At 43.4% G+C, this 24,631-nt stretch overlaps 1 protein-coding gene across 1 annotated transcript; it reads right to left on the bottom strand.

The window, feature by feature from the left end:
* Window positions 1-15: 15 nt before the first annotated feature.
* aox5 (aldehyde oxidase 5) lies at window positions 16-24,585 on the bottom strand. Its single transcript, XM_071329358.1, has 33 exons — window positions 24,462-24,585; window positions 23,366-23,423; window positions 22,867-22,963; window positions 22,558-22,666; window positions 22,307-22,433; window positions 22,067-22,128; window positions 21,827-21,928; window positions 20,928-21,008; window positions 20,683-20,827; window positions 20,414-20,506; window positions 20,173-20,324; window positions 19,500-19,593; window positions 19,240-19,352; window positions 18,774-18,958; window positions 8,358-8,520; window positions 8,081-8,170; window positions 7,816-7,985; window positions 7,103-7,229; window positions 6,653-6,872; window positions 6,446-6,570; window positions 6,074-6,207; window positions 5,671-5,758; window positions 5,486-5,572; window positions 5,051-5,242; window positions 4,703-4,933; window positions 3,961-4,185; window positions 3,672-3,746; window positions 1,917-1,969; window positions 1,632-1,746; window positions 1,393-1,458; window positions 1,069-1,257; window positions 710-877; window positions 16-482 (listed from the first exon to the last, which is right to left on the bottom strand). The coding sequence occupies exons 1-33, from the start codon at window positions 24,516-24,518 to the stop codon at window positions 432-434; spliced, it is 4,044 nt and encodes a 1,347-aa protein (XP_071185459.1). The 5' UTR covers window positions 24,519-24,585; the 3' UTR covers window positions 16-431.
* Window positions 24,586-24,631: the final 46 nt, after the last annotated feature.

Genomic DNA, 24,631 nt, shown 5'->3' with positions numbered 1-24,631 from the left:
TACGAAAATACATGCTTCAAAAATGTATCCTTTATTAGTCAGTCAGACATCGGAATGCTTTACAGCACAGAATTAAACCAACGCTCAAAGTTCAGTTCTAATTTTAGGTTAATTAATCTGGGTTCTGTAGGCTGACTGCGCTTGGCTGCAGGTCACAGATGCAGGATGTTAACGTTTTAACAAACAGCCCAAAACATACACGACCAAACACCAGATGGTGTTATTTATCTTACCCCAAGGTCCTGGGACAAAAGTGAAATTTCAAGCAACGGCGTCAAGCACATATTCTGGACACATTTCCAAGTCATCCAGAAAGCACACAATCTGCAAGCAGCCCACCAAGACCGAACAATACATTACGATCAGGTGAAGGATTAATAGTTGGAGCCAAGTCCAGGTCTGACGAGGCTGCCAAGTCATCTTCAGTTGGCTCATATGTTGATACTCCATGGTTTGAACGTTCCTTTCTTTGGAGATGGAGCCTTGAAAAGAAAATATGTATAATGCCGTTAAACGAATGTTGTTAGAGAAAGGTTATTGGTGAGACCAAAACAGTAGACATGGGCCAGTTAGTGGACTCAGAATAAGCCTAGTCCTGAACTAAAAAGCACGTTCGATGGAGCATTTTCATCAAACAACTTTTTAGTCTAGAACTAGGCTTGATCTGTGTCCTCTGGAAAAACAGTCCTTTGATATGAAGAAATGTTACCATCTCAGTGAACTGGTCCTCACAGGCCATGCGTATCCTCTCAGCAGTAGCAGGGGAGCTTAGAGGGAAGCTGTCCCCTAACCCCCTCTCTCTACGTGCTGCAGCAACTGCCTCCTTTATGGCAAAGAAGATGGTGCTGGCCAAGAACACTGGCGGCTCGCCTATACCCTGTAACAACATGGCCAACCATCAATTACCACTTAGGAAGTGAATCCTCAGGATCCTTGAGTGAAAGCATTTTATTGTGTTTTATATGACAAATATTTGGTCCAAATTGTTCAGTCCAAAAAATGCTCTGTATTTAGGCCTAATTGATGCCTTTATGGATGCGTCGCGTGATGTCATGTCGTTTGTCTTGCCTTGGACCTGTAGATGGCATGTGGGTTCTGTGCGTTGGCTAGCAGGTGGACGTTAAACTGAGGAGGGACGTCACAGAGGGCAGGAATCTTGTACTGGGACGGACCCCTGGTCATCAGAACCCCCTCAGGAGAGAACTGCAGCTCCTCTATGGTGTACAGACCTATGCCCTGGACGAAGCCTCCCTCGATCTGGAATATATAGCACCATGTTAACTTTGTCTCAAGTCATATTGGAATGTATGCTACTGAAGATGTCCTATATTGATCCATAATACTGTAGAAATGTGTAGCCACTAGACCTGTGAGTGCTAGAGAGTACTGTACCTGTCCTATATCTAGAGCTGGGTTGAGGCTCCTCCCGACATCCATCACAATATCTGTTCTGAGATTCTGCAACAAACACACAGCCAATTGTATAAAGCCAATGACGCCCTTAAGACATAACATATAAAACAAAGGCTCATACATGCTTATTGCAAGTTCTAGGGGATGCCTGCAGGTACAGTATGAAGTAGTGTTAATGAACATTTCACTGGTTTAGACCAAGGGTAATACTACTGTACTTTGTGATCTCCAGTGAGACAGTCGATCTCCACTTCTGAGCAGCAGGCCCCAAATGTGAAGTAATAGTAGGCTGGACCCTCGCTGTTCTCCCAGTCCACACCCGTGTGAGGTCCCCTGGAACCCATACGGCGCCCGTATTAGGATAGCCTACTTGTGACTGAGACGTTCCTAATGTGAGCGCCGTAAATCGTGCCATTGCAGTGATCACGGTCTTACAACAGTCAGTGATACGTTGCATTGCTTCATTACACACTACGGTCTACAGTATTGACAGGGGTACGTACAAGAAGAAGCCAGTTGCAGATAAGCTGACCTTCTGGCAATAAGCCTCAAAAATCTGTGGGAAAGAACACAAGTTATTGTATGCTACAGTGGGGAGAACAAGTATTTGATACACTGCCGATATTGCAGGTTTTCCTACTTACAAAGCATGTAGAGGTCTGTAATTTTTATCATAGGTACACTTCAACTGTGAGAGACGGAATCTAAAACAAAAATCCAGAAAATCACATTGTATGATTTTTAAGTAATTAATTAGCATTTTATTGCATGACATAAGTATTTGATACATCAGAAAAGCAGAACTTAATATTTAGTACAGAAACCTTTGTTTGCAATTACAGAGATCATACGTTTCCTGTAGTTCTTGACCAGGTTTGCACACACTGCAGCAGGGATTTTGGCCCACTCCTCCATACAGACCTTCTCCAGATCCTTCAGGTTTCGGGGCTGTCGCTGGGCAATACGGACTTTCAGCTCCCTCCAAAGATTTTCTATTGGGTTCAGGTCTGGAGACTGGCTAGGCCACTCCGGGACCTTGAGATGCTTCTCCTTAGTTGCCCTGGCTGTGTGTTGCGGGTCGTTGTCATGCTGGAAGACCCAGCCACGACCCATCTTCAATGCTCTTACTGAGGGAAGGAGGTTGTTGGCCAAGATCTCGCGATACATGGCCCCATCCATCCTCCCCTCAATACGGTGCAGTCGTCCTGTCCCCTTTGCAGAAAAGCATCCCCAAAGAATGATGTTTCCACCTCCATGCTTCACGATTGGGATGGTGTTCTTGGGGCTGTACTCATCCTTCTTCTTCCTCCAAACACGGCGAGTGGAGTTTAGACCAAAAAGCTCTATTTTTGTCTCATCAGACCACATGACCTTCACCCATTCCTCCTCTGGATCATCCAGATGGTCATTGGCAAACTTCAGACGGGCCTGGACATGCGCTGGCTTGAGCAGGGGGACCTTGCGTGCGCTGCAGTATTTTAATCCATGACGGCGTAATGTGTTACTAATGGTTTTCTTTGAGACTGTGGTCCCAGCTCTCTTCAGGTCATTGACCAGGTCCTGCCGTGTAGTTCTGGGCTGATCCCTCACCTTCCTCATGATCATTGATGCCCCACGAGGTGAGATCTTGCATGGAGCCCCAGACCGAGGGTGATTGACCGTCATCTTGAACTTCTTCCATTTTCTAATAATTGTGCCAACAGTTGTTGCCTTCTCACCAAGCTGCTTGCCTATTGTCCTGTAGCCCATCCCAGCCTTGTGAAAGGTCTACAATTTTATCCCTGATGTCCTTACACAGCTTTCTGGTCTTGGCCATTGTGGAGAGGTTGGAGTCTGTTTGATTGAGTGTGTGGACAGGTGTCTTTTATACAGGTAATGAGTTCAAACAGGTGCAGTTAATACAGGTAATGAGTGGAGAACAGGAGGGCTTCTTAAAGTAAAACTAACAGGTCTGTGAGAGCCGGAATTCTTACTGGTTGGTAGGTGATCAAATACTTATGTCATGCAATAAAATGCAAATTAATTACTTAAAAATCATACAATGTGATTTTCTAGATTTTTGTTTTAGATTCCGTCTCTCACAGTTGAAGTGTACCTATGATAAAAATTACAGACCTCTACATGCTTTGTAAGTAGGAAAACCTGCAAAATCGGCAGTGTATCAAATACTTGTTCTCCCCACTGTATACCATTATTGAGAGACACAAAAACATCATTATATTGAGTTTATTATAGTCTGGTGGATGTTTGTTGATTACCCATTGTTGCCATGTATATTTGGGATGATTTTCCATGACTGGCTTCAAGCGCCCCATCAGTTTCTCACAAGCATCCTAAAATCATACACAGTAACATTTGGTAAGAGTACAACAAACACATCTATACCACATGTCTTGAAAAGCCACATGAGAAGCCTGTGATAACAGAACATTGGAGCTAGCCTGATCCCAGATCTGTTTGTGCAGTCTTGCCAACTCCTATGGTCATTGTCCAAGGCAGTTGGCGTGGCAACACAAACAGATCGGAGACCAGGCTTCGTTGAAATACCTTGACTGCCATGCCCACTGCGTCCGTGCCAAAGGAGGCTGCTGAGGGTGAAGCATTGGGAATGTTGCCCGTACAGGTCTCCTTGATGTGGATTGAGGACATGGGCACCCTCAGGATACGACTGGCAATCTGGAGGGCTTTTGTGTTGATTCCCTGACCCATCTCTGTGCCTCCGTGTGCCACCAACACCGAGCCATCCTTGTAGATGTTCACCAGAGCTGCACCCTTGAGCAGAGGTGGAACAAGAGAATGAACAACTGTTATTTTGTATCTCTATGGGGATGAACACAGTTTATACTGTGGGCTCCCGAGTGGCACAGCGGTCTAAGGTATTGCATCTCAGTGTTAGAGGCGTCACTACAGACACCCTGGTTCGAATCCAGACTGTATCACAACCGGCCGTGATTAGGAGTCCCATAGGGCAGCGCACAATTGGCCCAGTGTCGTCCGGGTTTGGCCGGTGTAGGCCGTCATTGTAAATAAGAATTGGTTCTTAACTGACTTGCCTAGTTGAAATAAATGTTACAATTACATTTAAAAAGTTATTTGTCCACAGCACAAGTGCTTACAGCTATGAAAATAAGTATCTGCACACCCGAACCAGACACGAGTTACAGTGTTTATTGAGCTAAGCCTTCGGTCAACAATGTCCTTTGCCAGAGCATCTTGCTAGCACAGTGGAAAAATTAACATGGGGCATTCTAAATTTGACATATGTTTAAAGGGAGTTCTTCATCCTCACCTGGTTGTAGAAGCCTTTGGAGAAGCCGACGCCGAACTTCATAGGCACAGCAGAGATGCCCCTCTTCTTCCAGCGGTTGGAGGTGTTGAACTGCTGGATGGCCTGGAGGCGATCGTGGTACCCAGCCTTGTCTAGACACTCGTCCCAGCAACGGAGCATGTTGCGGGGGGAGAAGAGCTGCTTGTGGTGGGTATAGCACTCCTCCTCCCGGTACATGTTGATCTCCCTCACCTGCAGAGACACACCAGGCCACATTCATCATCAGTAGGAAGATTGGATGGATGGATGAAAGGTGGGTAATTAACTAACTGAACATGACCCTGAATCCTCCAGTAACCTCTCACTAACCTTCTGTGGAGGGAGGCCACATTTGACAGCCACCTCGTGCAGCACGCTCTCCATCACCATGAGTCCCTGGGGTCCTCCGAAGCCTCGGAACGCTGTGTAGGAGGGCAGGTAGGTCTTACACACCAAGCCACGCCCACGCAGGTTAGGGATCCTGTAGCCATTGTCCATGTGAAGCAGGGCTTTCTCCATGATCTGAATCACAGCACATTACAGGGAAATGAAAATGTGTCTTATGCTAGGGTGTTTCTGCTGTCCATTTTTAAACGTGGTGAGAATCATCAGTCCTTGTTGTCTAGGACTTTTCAACTGATATCAGGCAATATATTGGACAAGCGCAGATAACCATTGAGTCATACACAGTATTGAATTCAAAGTTCTTAAAGATAACCATTGAGTCATACACAGTATTGAATTCAAAGTTCTTAACAAGCTTACGAATAATGATTCATTCAGGGTACACCCCCCGTTACTGTAGTAGGTGATGTCCGCTGCCATGATGGTTCCATCGTTGTTGTATCCCACCTGAGAGACAACTGGTCGTTAGAAATGCTGAGGTAAAATTCCACTGATGATACAGTTGTTGTTGATGATGCTCATCTGAGAGGGCTACTCTACAATACCTTGTATTTTCCTAGGAAGGGGTGTCTGCCACTGGTGATCAGCATGTCATCTCCACGTTCCAGAACACAGCGTACTGCTCGCCCTGTCCTACAAAAGTATTCAAGGTATTATGTGTATTCAAGGTATTATATGTATTCAAGGTATTACATGTATTCAAGGTATTATATGTATTCAAGGTATTACATGTATTCAAGGTATTACATGTATTCAATGTATTCAATGTATTATATGTATTCAAGGTATTATATGTATTCAAGGTATTACATGTATTCAAGGTATTATACTGTATGTATTCAATGTACTATATGTATTCAAGGTATTATCTGTATTCAAGGTATTATTAAATGTATTATACAGTATTCCACTAATGTGTGTTATCAACACTCTGTTGAAAGCTCTTACTTGACTGCAGCTGTGGCAGTGATAGCAGAGAGGGAGGCAATCTTCATGACTTTGCCCCCGAACGCTCCCCCCAACCTCCTCACGTGACATGTGATCTTGTTGGAGTCGATGCCCAGAGTGATTCCTACCACTTCCTGGGGTTGCAGGGACAAAACAAAGGACATTCAAATAACAAATTGGTATAACTTTTCGATTGGAAAACTTTTTCCTGATCATATCAATCAACCAGCATTGGGGCACTGATGGTAGTCGTGTGTCAAAAATCAAAGATTCCGATCGGCGGGAAAGGGTTAACAAGATGCCAATATCCAATGTAGCTAGCTATATAACAGAGGAGAAAACTCAAACATAGATAGTTTATGTGTGTCTAACCTGAGTGTATGCTGAATGCTGGCTGGCCACAAATAGTTCCAGTTCTCCATTCTCTCCTTTGGGCACTGCAATAAGGCCCTGAGTCTCCATGTAGAAATGCTCCTGACCTCCCAAGTAGATCTCATCTGCTCACAACACAATCACATATCATCAAGACATTTGAAGGCATGAACTCGCATTAGAAGAAGAAGATGCACAGATTTTTACCCTCCAGAATCTGATCCACCGTCTCAAAGGCTTTGTCCATGTCTCCTCTCTCCAGCTGCCTCTTTGGGTCAAAGAAGGACTGATGCTGGATGGCCTCTTCTATTGTGAAGAAGACAGGAAGTAGATCCTGGTAGGTGACCTTTACCCTTTGAGCTGCTCTCCTGGCCTGCTCTCTGCTCTCTGCTACCACAGCCCCAATGATCTGCCCCACACAAGACACCTGCACAGGAACAACCAATCAACAAACCAATCAATCAATCAATCAAAAACCACCATGGTAAGCCAATATACAGTATAATAGACCTCTCATAATTAGAAATGCCATTAGAACAGAGCTGCTCTATTCTCCTCAATTATCATCCTCAGTCATTGCCATGGTCATACTGTCTGTCTATAGTACGATGCTACAGACTGGGAATGGTAGTGAGAGGGTACAGTACGGTAGCCTACCTCCTCCTCGGCAAAGAGTTCCTCTGGGTTATCGAACAACATCCGTCGGTTCTGACCAGGGACGTCCCCAGCTGATAGGAACGTGACCACCCCAGTCATGCCAAGTGCTTCAGATGGGTCAATGTTGCTGGTTTTGAAGTGGAATAAAGACACATGATCAGAAAACCTACATGCGGCCTCCTGAGTGGCACAGCGGTCTAAGGCACTGATGCTTGAGACCCGGATTCGATCCCGGGCTGTGTCGCAGCTGGCCGCGACCGGGCGATCCATGAGGCGGCACACAATTGTCGCAGCGTCGTCCGGGTTAGGGGAGAGTTTGGTCGGACGGGATGTCCTTGTCCTATCGCGCTCTAGCAACTCCTGTGGAGGGCCGGGCTCATGCACGCTGACACGGTTGCCTGTTGTACGGTGTTTTCTCCGACACATTGGTGCGGCTGGCTTCCGGGTTAAGCGTGTTTCGGAGGACGCATGGCTCTCAACCTTAGCCTCTCCTGAGTCCGTATGGGAGATTCAGCGATGGGACAAGACTGTAACTACCAATTGGATATCACGAAATTGGGGAGAAAAATATTATAAAAGGAAGAAAACCTACATGCAATTTCAAAAAGACGAGTCTGGATTTAGGTGATTATCTTATGATACAGATCCAACTGTAGAAGTTTGTATGGCCAATCCAAAAACAGTCAAATAATGACACACTACCATAGACTCACATGATCTTGGCGTGAGCTCTGGTGCTGGTCACCATGAAGACAAAGAGTTCCCCCTGGACAGGTGGTATGTCATCGTAATACTGGGCCTCTCCTGTAGCCTGATGGAAGGCTGCTTGGTGCATCATGGGATGGCCCACAGGGTCCCGGGAGGACTGGGCATTGGGCACAAGCTGCAGAGGAAAGAGACAGACACTATGGCGATACAACCATCATCCATTGGAGTAAGTTGTAACTGTTTATATATAAGCCATTGTTGATAGCAAACCTGGAAAGAGTGATGTCCCTGGGGCACTTCGTTTTTGAAAGGCTTGAGAGCACTGAGGTACTCAAGGGGTAGAAGACACACGTTCACATCCTGACAATTGGGTAGAAATCAAGAAACATGAAGCATAATAAAAATGATTGTAAAACACCTTTTAGAGAGCCAATGTAATATTGCTACTCACAAATATTGTCACATCCCTCAGATTCAGCAAAACAAGTAGCAGATTTGATGTTTCGCTGAAAAATAATTAAGGATTGTGCCTGTCCTGTATATGTACCCTCTCTCTGAGCTCCTGGAGGACCTGCATGTAGAATTTGAAGAAGAAGCTGGTGGTAAGGGTCTTGCGATACTCCACCTTCCCTCCGTGGGCAGAGTCAGATAGCTCCACCTCCTCCTCCAAAAGCCAGCAGGCATCAGCCAAAAGCTCCTCCCCCCAGGACCTGAGCCAATCAACCAACACTTCAATTGCAATTCATAAGTTCACCAGATCACCAGTTAAGTTCACCAGTTCAGTTCAGTTTGGTTAATTTAATTCTGTTTGATGTGATGTGTGTGTGATGATAGGAAAGGAGAGATCACTATTACCGAATATGTTGTATGAATAGAACACTAGTGTGAAGGAGGAGTTTGTGAAGAATGAATATCTCAACTCCTGTATTATAAAGAAACAACCGTAAATATAATGGAGTAATACTGTGAGGAAGTGTTTGTAGAGTAAAATAAACAATTGTAATTGTAGAGGTAAAAAAAGCACCAGCATTGGGGTTACCAAACCTACAATCACCTTTAAAATAGTTAAAAAGTAGATCGGTCTCCATTAAGTGCATATTCATCTTAAAATAGTAGACAATGACTGTGAAGCAAGTAATGAATATCCAACAGAGATTGGTAATAGTATATACAGTAAACGTTGGGGTGGATTAAAACACAAATGATTAAAGAGTGGAGGGAGGACAATGGCCTCCATGTGAACAGAAGTTATCCTGTTTTGTTTTGTCTGTAATTAAAACCGTTTTGTTGCTAATTTAAGATTTGGCAAAGTGAAAACTAACAAAATTTTTATTTTCTCTTTTAGGAGAGGATGAGGTGTACCTATCTCGTCATTTGAAATGTTTCCGGAGGCCGGGTTGCCTTGGGAGAGCAGTTAGTGAAATTCTGCTGTTCTATTGAGTATAAAAGGTACCCAGCTCCCAATTAAGTAAGGCCTGGCACACACACAACCCACCTGTTATGCATATTTGTTAGCGGTGTTAATACCGTGTCTGATTCATTGTGTGAGGTCTTTTTATTTGGGTTTTGTGGGTTCTTCACGGGTTAGAGAGGATGCACCTTAAAGGGCACACAAATACTATTTTCTGAAGCATCTATTGTCCGACTTTTGGTTGCACAGATGTAAGTTCTCCTGATAAGAAATGTACTGAAAACCCCAATGTAAACCTGGTACACAGAATGTTTGAAATGTCTTTAAAATAATGAGTCTGAAGTACAGGGAGAGCAAAGGGAAAAGAACACTCACTTAATGGTGTTGAATGACCTCTGTCCTGACTTTCTGGTGAGGCCTGATCACCCTCGCTAGAAAGGCTAGAGACATTGGGTGGGATTTAAGTATAGTATGTAAATGCTGGTAAATATGAAGAAGTGTTGTTGTTTTGTTTGTTTTGTTTTTGTCTTGCGTCAAAACAAAATCTCACCAAATTGGGTCTGATGTATGGTCAGGATTTCTCCCTAAGCGTTAGCGCTCTAACTCCCTGACACTGTAACTCTTGGTGAGGTCTTTCTTTCTCACTCCCGAAGGACCTGAGCCCTAGGACCATGCCTCAGGACTACCTGGCCTGATGACTCCTTGCTGTCCCCAGTCCACCTGGTCGTGCTGCTACTCCAGTTTCAACTGTTCTGCCTGTGGCTATGGAACCCTGACCTGTTCACCGGAAGTGCTACTTGTCCCAGACATGCTGTTTTCAACTCTCTAGAGACAGCAGGAGCGGTAGAGATACTCTGAATGATTGGCTATGAAAAGCCAACTGACATTTACTCCTGAGGTGCTGACCTGTTGAACCCTCTACAACCACTGTGATTACTATTATTTGACCCTGCTGGTCATCTATGAACATTTGAACATCTTGGCCATGTTTTGTTATAATCTCCACCCGGCACAGCCAGAAGGTCAGCACTCCATCAGTCTCCTTGGTCAAATAGCCCTTACACAGACTGGAGGTGTGTTATAGGTCATTATCCGGTTGAAAAACAAATGATAGTCCCACTAAGCGCAAACCAGATGGGATGATGTGTCACTGCAGAATGCTGTAGTAGCCATGCTGGTTAAGTGTGCCGCTAATTCTAAATAAATGACCAACAGTGTCACCAGCAAAGCACCATCACACCTCCTCCTCCTTGCTTCACGATGGGAACCACACATGCGGAGACCATTTGTTCACCTACTCTACGTCTCACAAAGACACAGCGGTTGGAACCAAAAATCTAAAATTTGGACTCAGACAAAAGGACAGATTTTCACCTGTCTAATATCCATTTCTCTTGTTTCTTGGCTCAAGCTAGTCTCTTCTTATCATTGATGTCCTTTAGTAGTGGTTTCTTTGCAGCAATTCGACCATGAAGGCCTGATTCATGCAGTCTCATCTGATGTTGATGCTGTTACTTGAACTCTGTGAAGCATTTATTTGGGCTGCAATTTCTGAGGTGCAGTTAACTCTAACGAACGTATCCTCTGCCGCAGAGGTAACTCTGGGTCTTCCTTTCCTGTGGCGGTCATCATGAGAGCCAGTTTCATCATATCGCTTGATGGGTTTTTGCGACTGCAGTTGAAGAAACATTCAAAGTTCTTGAAATGTAAAATGTGTAGAATTTTTTTAGATTTTATGTAGATGGTGGTGGGGTGGCTGGAATGACGCAGGGAGATGGGAAGGTGCTGGTGTAGCCTGCAGTTGGTGTACGGCCCCGGAGCACCTCGTCCAATGCAGTCCCAAGGCGCTCCAGGCACGAGGTGTGGTGGCGGAGCTTCGCTCCTATAGCGGAGAGGTCGGAAGTCCTGCTGCTTCCTGTTTTCTTGGGTCGATCATTCTGTCACTGGTGTAGAAAGGAGTAGGCAGGAGGCAGCCGCAGGTTTACAACTACTGAATGTATTTAAGCACCATAGATCGAAGCGGAACGTAACCCAAACGCTGTTGTGCTCAAAATATATCTTTATAAACAAAATGGCACAGGGTGAACCCAAAGTGCAAAATATATTAATAGTGATTAATGGAAACAGGATGCACCTGAGCTCAATTTGGAGTTTCATAGCAAAGGGTCTGAATACTTAAGTAAATAAGGTATTTCTATTTACAAATCTCTGTTTTCGTTTTGCCATTATGGGGTATTGTGCGTAGTTTTATGAAGAAAAACATATATTTAATCCATTAGAATAAGGCTGTAACGTAACAAAATGTGGAAAAAGTCAAGGGGTCCGATTACTTTCCAACTGCACTGTAAGTGACCTAGCAGTAGTGTTTAGCATGTTATGGGTTAGATGGAATGATTTTTGTGCAAATATATTTGTGGCAGGAAACAAAGTACAACGGGGGCCAGTCTCTGAATTTATTTGACTGCGGCAGGCTGCATGGATGTACACTTCCTAATCTCAAGGCTTCTCCTGACTGATAAGAAGACCGGTAGTACTGAACTTGGGCTGGGACGATAACAACACCTGCCTAGCCACAGAGATTCATTGTACATCCTAGACTCAGGAGGAGGGCGGGATTGTTTGGGAGAACAATAATTATACTAGTTGACCGCACGTAGCATGCAAAAAAAGGGCGAAGTGAGCGTGATATGGTGTGGGAATACCTCTTGTAAAACCTGCTGCCTAACTGGTAATCCTGGTTAAAAGTATGAGTTTATGTTTTTTACAGACTTAGTAATGCAAGATATGCAAACATTATTAAAGTGGCATTATTAAAGTGACTAGTGTTCCATTTATTAAAGTGGACAATGATTTCAAGTCTGTATGTAGGCAGCAGCCTCTCTGTAATAGTGATGGCTGTTTAACAGTCTGATGGCCTTGAGATAGAAGCTGTTTTTCAGTCTCTCGGTCCCTGCTTTGATGCACCTGTACTGACCTCGCCTTCTGGATGATAGCGGGGTGAACAGGCAGTGGCTTGGGTGGTTGTTGTCCTTGATGATCTTTATGGCCTTCCTGTGACATCGGGTGGTGTAGGTGTCCTGGAGGGCAGGTAGTTTGCCCCCGGTGATGCGTTCTGCAGACCTCACTACCCTCTGGAGAGCCTTACGGTTGTGGGCGGAGCAGTTGCCGTACCAGGCGGTGATACAGCCCGACAGGATGCTCTCGATTGTGCATCTGTAGAAGTTTGTGAGTGCTTTTGGTGACAAGCCGAATTTCTTCAGCCTCCTGAGGTTGAAGAGGCGCTGCTGCGCCTTCTTCACAACGCTGTCTGTGTGGGTGGACCAATTCAGTTTGTCCGTGATGTGTACACCGAGGAACTTAAAACTTTCCACCTTCTCCACTACTGACCCGTCGATGTGGATAGGGGGGTGCTCCCTCTGCTGTTTCCTGAAGTCCACAATCATCTCCTTTGTTTTGTTGACGTTGAGTGTGAGGTTATTTTCCTGACACCACACTCCGAGGGCCCTCACCTCCTCCCTGTAGGCCGTCTCGTCGTTGTTGGTAATCAAGCCTACCACTGTAGTGTCATCCGCAAACTTGATGATTGAGTTGGAGGCGTGCATGGCCACGCAGTCGTGGGTGAACAGGGAGTACAGGAGAGGGCTCAGAACGCACCCTTGTGGGGCCCCAGTGTTGAGGATCAGCGGGGTGGAGATGTTGTTACCTACCCTCACCACCTGGGGGCGGCCCGTCAGGAACTCCAGGACCCAGTTGCACAGGGCGGGGTCGAGACCCAGGGTCTCGAGCTTGATGACGAGTTTGGAGGGTACTATGGTGTTAAATGCTGAGCTGTAATCGATGAACAGCATTCTCACATAGGTATTCCTCTTGTCCAGATGGGTTAGGGCAGTGTGCAGTGTGGTTGCGATTGCGTCGTCTGTGGACCTATTGGTTCGGTAAGCAAATTGGAGTGGGTCTAGGGTGTCCGGTAGGGTGGAGGTGATATGGTCCTTGACTAGTCTCTCAAAGCACTTCATGATGACGGAAGTGAGTGCTACGGGGCGGTAGTCGTTTAGCTCAGTTACCTTAGCTTTCTTGGGAACAGGAACAATGGCCCTCTTGAAGCATGTGGGAACAGCAGACTGGGATAAGGATTGATTGAATATGTCCGTAAACACACCAGCCAGCTGGTCTGCGCATGCTCTGAGGACGCGGCTGGGAATGCCGTCTGGGCCTGCAGCCTTGCGAGGGTTAACACGTTTAAATGTTTTACTCACCTCGGCTGCAGTGAAGGAGAGCCCGCAGGTTTTGGTAGCGGGCCGTGTCAGTGGCACTGTATTGTCCTCAAAGCGGGCAAAAAAGTTATTTAGCCTGTCTGGGAGCAAGACATCCTGGTCCGCGACGGGGCTGGTTTTCTTTTTGTAATCCGTGATAGACTGTAGACCCTGCCACATACCTCTTGTGTCTGAGCTGTTGAATTGCGACTCTATTTTGTCTCTGTACTGGGACTTAGCCTGTTTGATTGCCTTGCGGAGAGAATAGCTACACTGTTTGTATTCGGTCATGTTTCCGGTCACCTTGCCCTGGTTAAAAGCAGTGGTTCGCGCTTTCAGTTTCACGCGAATGCTGCCGTCAATCCACGGTTTCTGGTTTGGGAATGTTTTAATCGTTGCTGTGGGTACGACATCGTCAATGCACTTCCTAATGAACTCGCTCACCGAATCAGCATATTCGTCAATGTTGTTGTTGGACGCAATGCGGAACATATTCCAATCCGCGTGATCGAAGCAGTCTTGAAGCGTGGAATCAGATTGGTCGGACCAGCGTTGAACAGACCTGAGCGCGGGAGCTTGTTGTTTTAGTTTCTGTTTGTAGGCTGGAATCAACAAAATGGAGTCGTGGTCAGCTTTTCCGAAAGGAGGGCGGGGGAGGGCCTTATATGCGTCGCGGAAGTTAGTATAACAATGATCCAGGGTTTTACCAGCCCTGGTAGCACAATCGATATGCTGATAGAATTTAGGGAGTTTTGTTTTTAGATTAGCCTTGTTAAAATCCCCAGCTACGATGAATGCAGCCTCAGGGTGTGTGGTTTCCAGTTTACAAAGAGTCAGATAAAGTTCGTTCAGGGCCATCGATGTGTCTGCTTGGGGGGGAATATATACGGCTGTGATTATGATCGAAGAGAATTCCCTTGGTAGATAATGCGGTCGACATTTGATTGTGAGGAGTTCTAGATCAGGTGAACAGAATGACTTGAGTTCCTGTGTGTTGTTATGATGATCACACCACGTCTCGTTAATCATAAGGCATACCCCCCCGCCCCTCTTCTTACCAGAAAGATGTATGTTTCTGTCGGCGCGATGCGTGAAGAAACCAGCTGGCTGCACCGACTCCGTTAGCATCTCTTGAGTTAGCCATGTTTCCGTGTAACCTTTGATAATGTAAGCCATAATCTAATGCTTACCTTAAAATGTAACAATAATTATCACAGAGTGATAAAAGGAGGGCGTGTGATGGAAATGTTCTCTGTGTATCAGATCGTATGTTTAGCATAATGCTGCTTTTCTAATAACCTGTGTTGGTTCATGAGAGTGACTGATTGATTGTACATGGGAGGAATTTCTTCTATCACTGATAAGCAATTTGGCAGTACGCCCAGAACATTGCTTTGGGAACCAAAAGGAGTATCTCAGTTTCAAGGTCTCATCTTTGAGAGAAGAAGCCTCGTGAGGTATCAGTCAGTCAAATACCGGAACCAAGTTTAATAATAAATTATGTAAATCATGCTTATATGATTTGTTTGTGTAGCAATTTATAAGGACTGAAAGGGAACACTGTTTTCAGAGTTTTTATCAAGCTTGTATTGCGTTTATGAAACTTTCCGGGCGTGATAATTAAGATGACTTAATTTACTTTGAATTTGAGTCCTTAGTGATGCATTTCCACAACAGCAGGGTGCTGGGTCAGGCGTATAACGCAAAGTCTAGCAACCTACAGGTTGCATGTTCAAATCTCATCACAGACAACTTTAGCATTTTAGCAGCTTTGCAATTACTTTGCATGTTGGGCTAGTAATCGAAAGGTTGCTGGATCGAATCCCCACTCTGACAAGGTAAAAATCTATCATTCTGCCCCTGAACAAGGCAATTACCCTACTGTTTACCCGGTAGGCCATCATTGTAAATAATAATTTGTTCTTAACTGACTTGCCTAGATAAATAAAGGTTAAATAAAAAAACATAATATATATATATATTTAAAATGTAAAAATAACCCCCTTAACCTAACTCCTAACCTTAACCTTAACCTTAACCGCTAACCCTAACCCCTAGCCTAGCTAACTTTAGCCACCTAGCTTACGTTAGCGTTAGCCACAACAAATTGGAATTCGTAACATATCATACGTTTGCAAATTTGTAACATATCGTACGAATTGCAATCTGTAATATATTGTACTGTTGGACTCGGGGTAAACTTTGAACATTGATGTATATTGACTAATTGATTTGATAATGTTTTGGTAGAAATGCATTAGGAGAAGTGACTTGTGTGTTATGGGTTAGATGGGATGATAGAGGAGTATCATTCCCAGAGACTGTATATTGCTACAGGAGATAGCTCATAGGAGAGGGTGGACAGCTAACTGTACACAATATGGGGATTTAATTGAACATTACACATACCCAGATCATGCTGAGAGTAGAAGAGATAGCGGTGGCATTTCAGACACTATGGTAAACTTTCAGGAAACCTGTGACTCCCGAGTTTTGTTAGGTTGGATATAATTCCCAACTCATTCATCTTTTTCCCAATTTCTAACAGCCGGCGAACACTTGACAGATTAATTGAAAGAGGTTATAGTCATGGTCCATGTTGGTAGTAGCAGGGGTTACTTTAGTAACATTTTGGGGATATCAGTTTATGAGGACTCATGCCACATGGATTGGTAACTGGTAACTGGGAGACCGATGGGAGTACAGGGGAGGCTGTTATTCAAATGTCACAAATTAGTGATCTTGCCATAAGAGGATAGTTTATGTTGTCAGGAAATGACCCATGTGTTGCAGTGTGTATATCCTCAGGTGAAAGCAGAGATAAGCAAGGGCATGGGCTGAATTCTGGAGACTGAATGTACGTTAAGATACACCAGGCGGGGGTGTTGGGACCAGTGTTGGTTTGGTCCACACACACACTACTCCTTACAGCACATGCAGCGGTAAAGATTGTCATGTCTCTCCTTGGGGGGGGGGGGGGGGGTGCATAGTTCTCACGTGAAGTGAGCTGCATAATGGGTGAGCTTGAAAACACCATGACAGAGGAAGCTTTGCGAGAGAGAGAGAGAGAGAGAGAGAGAGAGAGAGAGAGAGAGAGAGAGAGAGAGAGAGAGAGAGAGAGAGAGAGAGAGAGAGAGAGAGAGAGAGAGAGAGAGAGAGAGAGAGAGAGACTAGATTCCACTGTAAGACATGCAGATGGGTTGGGTCTGGGAGCTACTTTAAACATCATAGTTGGGTTGGGGTTAGCTGCTTTATTGGTTAATGCATCACATGAAAGAGGATAGATGTTGGGGTAATTGTACTCTGAACAACATTTTTAAGGAATTGATGTGAAAGCATATACAGTGCTGAGTTACCTTAAGAGGATGTAGGGTTGTGGAAATGGAGGAGATGGGGGAAAAAAGTGACAATGACATGACTTGGGAACACCTCTCGGAACCTGGGGCCAAAAGGGGAAGACTTGGTGGAAGCATGAGGAGATTTCTTTAGGGCTTTTGGTTTTGTGGAATCCAGCATAAAAGTAGGGGTGCCTAAAGGAGGGGTGCCTAAAGTGGAGTATATATACTTGAAGTGGTGGAAACATGTCTTTGTCTGAATGCAGCTGTGTTGACCCTTTGGGAAGAATTAAACTTGGTTAAGCTTTTCTAGTGTGCTTGAGTTATTTACACTGAAAAATTAGAACCTAACAGTACGAATTAAAATTCGTTACATATCATACAAATTGTAAAATATCATACAAAATGGATTATGGAATTCCAAAATGTAATAAATACCATATGAAACATAACATATCATACTAATTGGCAGAGGTGTGGACTCGAGTCACATGACTTGGACTCGAGTCATAAAAATGATGACTTGCAACTCGACTTTGACACCAATGACTCGTGACTTGACTTGGACCTTATGACTCGACCTGACTTGATACCCTCTTCAAGCCCAAATATTAAAAATGATGCTATTAAAAAAAGTGTGCAGCGCATCAACTCTTCATTTAACAGATTACAGTTTGAATCGGACAGCAGCCAATCAAATTGTGCCAGCTGAGAAAAAGTTGTGCGTGGCAGTGCAAAGGAACGTCGGCGGGTGAATTCAGATGGAGCCCTTGGAAAGATGATACCCAAAATTATTATTTTCGGATATAAAGACGACGCTGTATCAACAAAAAACGGATTGCAACTTGCAAAACATGCGGGAAGAAAATTACAGACGGAGACGCAACAATTTCCAACTTTGTTCGACATTTGAAGCTGCACAAAGAACGGTAAGACGTGGATAATATAGCCGACAGCTATATATTTTATTACTTTACTGGTGTAACATGTAGGCTAACATAACGTTAAATCAATGAGTCTCCACACAGTCAGTCAGTGCGGGAACGTGATCATTGCACCCAAGATTGAGCTATAAATGGCAAGGCAGTTGGTAGCCTAAATCCTGCCTGATGTTACTGCTGTTCCTAAAACCATTGACATACGTTAGCCTACTGTAACCACACAGAGAGAGTATGTGTGTGTTAAGGTTGGGTGATTGTGTACGAGTCTACATCGCCCGATTGCGCCCCATAGCGATCCTCGATAGTCGATCACTATAGGGGGGGTCTTTCTCATAGCTACCCATGTATTCCCATGGAAATATAACGTTTATTTGGAAAGGATTAAATATATAGATATTTTTAAAAGCATTAATGATTTGCGTAAATGTAATATACTAACTATTACTCTTGTTAAAAAATATGAAACGGTATTACATGACTTGTTTAGGACTCGAAACTCAAAGTTTAGGACTTGAGACTTGACTTGGGACTTGTCGGTCTTACATTTACATTTAAGTCATTTAGCAGACGCTCTTATCCAGAGCGACTTAGAAATTGGTGCATTCACCTTATGATATGATCTTGTCTTGAGACTTGACTTGGGCCTTGAGTGCTAAGACTTGAGACTTAGTTGTGACTTGTAAAACAATGACTTGGTCCCACCTCTGCTAATTGGAGTATCCAGGATTTACTATGTTACGTCTACCCCGGATTCCAGGTTGAAACTATTGGCGTGTATTTGAAAATACACTGACTGAAATACACTCCCCCCATGCATTTGACCCAGGTATATGGAAAATTGTATTTTTAAATAAGTATTTGAAAAAAACTTTCAAATAGTAGGCTATTTATAGGAAATTGCAGATAATTTGGGCCACATTATTTGAAAATACTCAAATACACAGAAAATAAGTATTTAAATAATCAAATATTTGAACCCAGGTCTGCAATGTCTGTAAAGTATGTTGTTGTCAGTCTACATACCGTCCAACAAGCTTCTGGCATGTGCGTCCAACCTTGACCAGCGTGGGTCCCACTCCTCCGTAGTAGATGTTGAGCGACTCCACTATGTTAGTGCCCTCCTTGAAGACCACCTTCATCCCAGCGTTGACTATGGAGAAGGCAAACTCCCTCCTCTGGGCCTGACGGAAGGCGGACACAAACTCCCACTGCAGAGATCAAAGTAAAAATAAATACTGTACAACAATCAACAAACATAATACAGTCAACAGACATAATACAGTCAATAATCAACAGTCATCCTCAATACAGTCAACAGACCATTTCTCCAACCTGAAAATCTCGCAACAGATTATTAATGTTTACATACCAATTAACCAAATCCTCAGTACCCAAAGCTTGAAAGAGGTTGGAGTTATGAGTTAAACTAAGGGCATCATCAATATCCAGAGTGGTATTTGTATGAGAGATTAAAGCAGTTATTACTCACTGGTTTGGAGTAGGGGATGTCAATGGACAGGAGGACTTCATCTGGTCTAAGCGCCGTCTTGCCAAAGCCAGTGAAGAGTTCTTCATTCAGAGTGATCGCCCTTGTCCCATTTTCTACAACAAAAAGACAGTTTCATACTATGAATCTCGGCATCACTCAATCAACCATGTCCTTCCCATTTAGGTCATGTGATATAGCATGATCACGAACTGAAAGAAAAGGATCAAATCAAGGAGAATCAATGCTTTGCCCAACAGTACCTTTAGACATGACCTGCAGTGTGCAGTCCAAGGCAGCTAGAACACCATTGAGATCATACTTTGGGTTGGCACTGAGGATATTGCCTCCAATGGTCTGTAAACATGGGACATCATAAAACCGATCAAATAAAACACATCAATGAGGCTTTCAGGCAAGAGTAATGCAGTGGTCTAATGTCATACGCCTATTGCACGACAATGGCCCAGCGGCACCCTTTTCACACTACATAGCCAAGCTGTACTGTCTGTGCTTGCCTGGTTACGCATTGACCATCGTTTCTGGAACCATGCTGAAAAGGACAACGTGAGGAGAAAATATCTGAGCCAACACAGTTAAGTTTGTTGGGTACATACAGGTGTGCCGTCTTAATTTGATAATTCTGTTGTCACAGAGAATGTGCAGGAGGAAATGCAGGAGGTTCCTCTTGTGCAGGAGGAAATGCAAATTCTAGTGTATTCAAGGTTTAAAAAGGCTTCTAAAGTTGGTCATTTAAAAAGTCAGACTTGATTTATCCTAACTAAAAATGTATCAGCCGATACAAAAAAGTCCATTAATTATAATCCACATAATAATTCAAGTGTACTGTTGCTGCAGGATTCCTTTCCTGCTGTGAGAAACTGGTCAAATTATGATAGAACATCTGTATCTGTGGGTAATAGTTATAGGGCTTACAGCCATGTTGCGGATCTGTTTCCCTGCTAGACACCGTAGGGTCTGTAGCAGGGCCTGGTACCCCCTGGTTCTCTCTGCCTCCATCTCCCTCACAGCCCTCTCCATCTCCTCCTTCAGACTGGACAGGGTGCAGACTGCCCCCATACTCACACCTGCACGGACATGAACACACAGCAAGTAGATGACGAAAAGCTGAAAAGTTCTTTCAACGAACGGACAATAAATACACTTCAAAACCTACCATCCTTCCCCCACGTCACAGTATGTAAATCTGAAACTCTCCCGGCGTAGATGATGAGAGGATGATGGACTCCTTTCACTTGCATATTTGGTCCTGCTCAAAATAAATACACACATAATAGATACAATGTGGCTGAGTAGTCATCAGGATTAATATTTTTTGTACCGTGTACAACGTACGGGTCTATTTTTAATGGGACAAAATATTTTGGTTAGAGTGAAAGCAGTTCTGAAACACAAAAGCAAGATGGCAAAGCAAAAGGTTAGTACCTATAGTTGTGTTGCCAACCACCACAGGGGCTTCAGGATATTCTGTTTTCAACTCAAGCAGATTGGTCAGATCTACTGGAGACATCAACTTCAGCCTATCGCCTTGGAAACACAGACTGCCACAGGCACGTTTCCTTCCCATAATCTGGTATAGAGAAGAGTGAAATCGAAGTTCTCTGCAAGTTAGTTCTGTTTGAGTTGACAATAGACACGTCTCTTTACTGTGAAGACTGAATCTAACGTACCATGAGTTCTGGAGGGAAAATGAGGTCCTGGGATGGGTCAAGTGGTAGGACATCGTCCATATGGAACAGCTCCTCTGAGATCTGACAAGGTATCAAATATCTATTTAGGACACAATCATTCTTTCCTGGTGTCATCATTTCAACTACCCCTCAATTGAAAAAGCTACTTTGCCCCTTGGGCCACCGTAGTTATATGCTGTGATTAGATTTACATGAAGTAGTGTTACGGTATTCTTTGGACTTTCATTTATCTGCATGTCCAGCACTTATATTTAGCCTGACAATAAAATGTTTTACCATTTTATTTTCACGACAACCAGGGCTACAAGTAGAGTACTACACAAAACAATTAGATATAAACAGTTGCATTCATGACTTTCATTACCATAAAATAAACGTATTTATATGAATGATGTTAGTACAGAAATAGTTTGCTTACTGGGAAATGAATATCCAACTACTCAATGACAACTGTGTGGAGTTTGCGACAGCAACTATGTGAGCGTCTTACAGACACTATGCCACAATAGACACAAAACGTGCATATCTGTGAGTCCCAGCTTTTCATTGACAGCTTTTAATAGTTTGTAGCTGAAACCATTCGAACGCTAAAGACTTTTTTTGTAAAAGACCCAGCCCCGCGCCCCTTCGGGATCCGCCCTTGTCTCACAAACACCAATCACACAGACTAATGGGTGCAGAAGAAATATAAAAGCCAATGGTTCACCCCAGAAGTCTGTAGCTCAAAAACACAATGTTTAAAGGTATTAAAAGTCCAAAACACGCTGGCGTTACGGTGGGACTCGTTGGGTTAAAGGGGACTATACCATTCCCTAACGCATCGTGCGCATGTATAAGGTTGGAATTCATTAGGTGAAAATGTAAAGTATTTAACTCACGTCACTATCCTTGTGTTGCTTAGTTCCATTCTCTATACAGCACTTTCCCCCTGATTCTCCATTCTGGCCATTCTGGCAACATCCCTCTCCATTCTCTGATGCCTAATGATATGTAACACATGCATTTTACAGAACATGTTTCAAAGTAATCAAAAGAGAAAAGATGCGCATTTCGGTTAAGAGACATGTACTTTGAATCACACAACTAGCTTGTGGAAATAGGTTAAAGGCCTTACTCACATCACAGAAAGTTTTGAATCCATCAATGATCGGCCTGTAGCCAGTACAGCGGCAGAGGTTTCCTTTGAGAATGTGGTCAAAAAACTGTCAATAACGTTTGAAAAAAGCTAGCGATGAACCTACAGCCAATGTTTTTGTAGAGACCTTTGGACTACTAAAGATGATTAAAAATAAATAAATAATAATAATAATTAATAGCATATGTTTTATATTTTTATCTATAAAATATAAATGAATTACCTCCTAGAGCCTCTCTGATGTCTTCCATGGTGGGATGTGGTTTGTTCCTCAGTAAAGTGTACATGGACATCACCATGCCTGGAGTACAGAAACCACACTGAGAGCCATGGGCCTTGGCTATACGCTCCTGCAAGAACATGGACATATCAGTTTCCCTTACAAAAAAATATCATCCAGCCACAATGAATGGTGAGATACACTTGTAGGATTTAGGATCACAAAACCCTATATAACCCTATAGTAGGACCTACCTGAACCGGATGCAGTTTGGTCTTGGTGCTGCCAATACCCTCCACTGTTACCACAGCAGCCCCATGCAATGTACAGATGGGCTGCAGACAGGCGTTAACAGTGTAGTGGCTAGGATCAGCGGTCAGGGATATAACAAGCAGTGCGGTGTCGAATAGAATAGTGTGATGCAAACTGAAGAAGATTCCGTCATTTTACTCCAAAACTGTGTTTCTCAGTCATGATATTTTGTGGCGGTGTTATTTAGTAAAATATGAAATGGTTTTCTTCCCACATATGGTTGTGAGGGCACTATTAGAACGAAAGGATACAGAACTCTGTTGTGGAGTTGGTCATATCTGGACACCATGACCGTGCAGGCCCCACATCCACCCCCTCCACAACCATACTTAGTCCCAGTTAGAAGCACTATATAGAGAAGAGACACATGTAGATGATTTTGGCTAAGCATTTTGAAATGACTTTCACTGCTACTCAACCCTGCACCTTAGAGGCTGCTGCCCTATATATATATATATATATAGACATGGAATCACTGGCCACTTTAATAATGAAAAACTAGTTACTTTAATAATGTTTACATACTGCTTACTCATCTCATACGTACAGTATATATTTTATTCTATTCTACTGTATTTAGTCAATGCCACTACGTCATTGCTCGTCCAAAACGGCACTGTTGGCATTTCACTACAACATCTGCTAAATATGTGTATGTGACCAATAAAATGTGATTTGATGAACATAGACATTACGTGCTGTTATTTACATAAAAAAAGGTGTTTTGAAAATTTTGTTGAGGAAAAGTACCTTTCCTTCTGAGGAATTTGAGGAGCACCTCCTCTGGATCAGCATTCCTCTCTAAGATCTGAAATGTGTGCACGTGCACACACACACATAAGCACACAGACAGAGATCACAATCTATTCTAAGACAACCAAGCCTCTGTCTGTGAAAAAACAGTAACAAGGCATATCTACATCAGGAGACAGGAAACAATCTGGAGAGTCAAAATGATATCACGGGTGGCTTGAGAATGTCATACTCTCTGCATCTAATCTATAGTATTATCTGTGACTATAATCAGGACATTGGTGTATCAGTCTCCTGACAATCATGTGATTTACATAAAAGTGAACATTTTGAGGTGGGGGGACTGGAGGAATCTGTATCAATTGAATACTGTATAAGAAAATATTTCAGATGCAGAAAAACTGTAGATTATACATTTTAGAAAGCAGCCTTTTGTTTAATATTTTCTTACAATGTTGAAGTGATATGATTTCCTCATACTAACCACAGAAATAATAGAAAGTATCACAAACACAATAGACATTTACCAGACGTAAATTACAATTATTATTCATTTTCATTTGGAACTAATGTCAATTGAGCTGCTCAGCAAAAGGAACATATACTGTCCTCTGCAGTTTGAAAATGTGGCCTAATGATATTCCAAAAGACCAGTACAGTATAAATGGTCAAACCAACATCTAATAGAGACTAAATAAAGTGTTGATCCAATATGATTAAGCACAGTCTGGATCTTTTGCTCCATTATTGGCAAAAGATCTGATAAAAACGAAATAATACATTTAACTAGGCAAGTCAGTTAAGAACAAATTCTTATTTACAATGACGGCCTACACCGGCCAAACCCGGACGACGCTGGGCCAATTGCGCACCGCCCTATGGGACTCCCAATCACGGACGGTTGTGATACAGCCTGAATTCGAACCAGGGTGTCTGTAGTGACACCTCAAGCAAGATGCAGTGCCTTAGACCGCTGCACTACTCAGAAGCCAACTTGGTTGATCAAAATACCAATAATAGGGCAAAAGATCAAAATTGGGCTACCTGTGTGAACACAGCCATAGTCACATATTAGAAAAATATAATTTCTTACCTTTTGTCCATTTACATAGAAAATCAATTCACTGCAACTGTTGGGAGAGGACATCATTAATGTTTACTCAAAAGCAGCAATCTGAAACTCTGTCTCTCAATTATCATTTGTGGCAGTTTAAATACCTTTGGGATTGACCAACGTCACATGGCTTGAGCTTGACAATCATT

Source organism: Salvelinus alpinus, chromosome 10 (assembly GCF_045679555.1).
Source record: "Salvelinus alpinus chromosome 10, SLU_Salpinus.1, whole genome shotgun sequence".
In the NCBI taxonomy this organism is placed as follows: domain Eukaryota; kingdom Metazoa; phylum Chordata; class Actinopteri; order Salmoniformes; family Salmonidae; genus Salvelinus; species Salvelinus alpinus.
Note: the sequence above shows the minus strand (reverse complement) of the source record. Positions and strands in the feature narration are given on the sequence as shown.

Bases quoted from the DNA above. Each gene is read 5' to 3' on its own strand.
- aox5 (XM_071329358.1), bottom strand. From the start codon at position 24,518: ATGATGTCCTCTCCCAACAGTTGCAGTGAATTGATTTTCTATGTAAAT. The intron at 19,594-20,172 runs GTAAGCCCTATA...CCATGTTTACAG, and splicing joins AACAGATCCGCAACATGGCT to ACCATTGGAGGCAATATCCT. The intron at 6,873-7,102 runs GTAGGCTACCGT...GTTCCTGTGCAG, and splicing joins AACTCTTTGCCGAGGAGGAG to GTGTCTTGTGTGGGGCAGAT.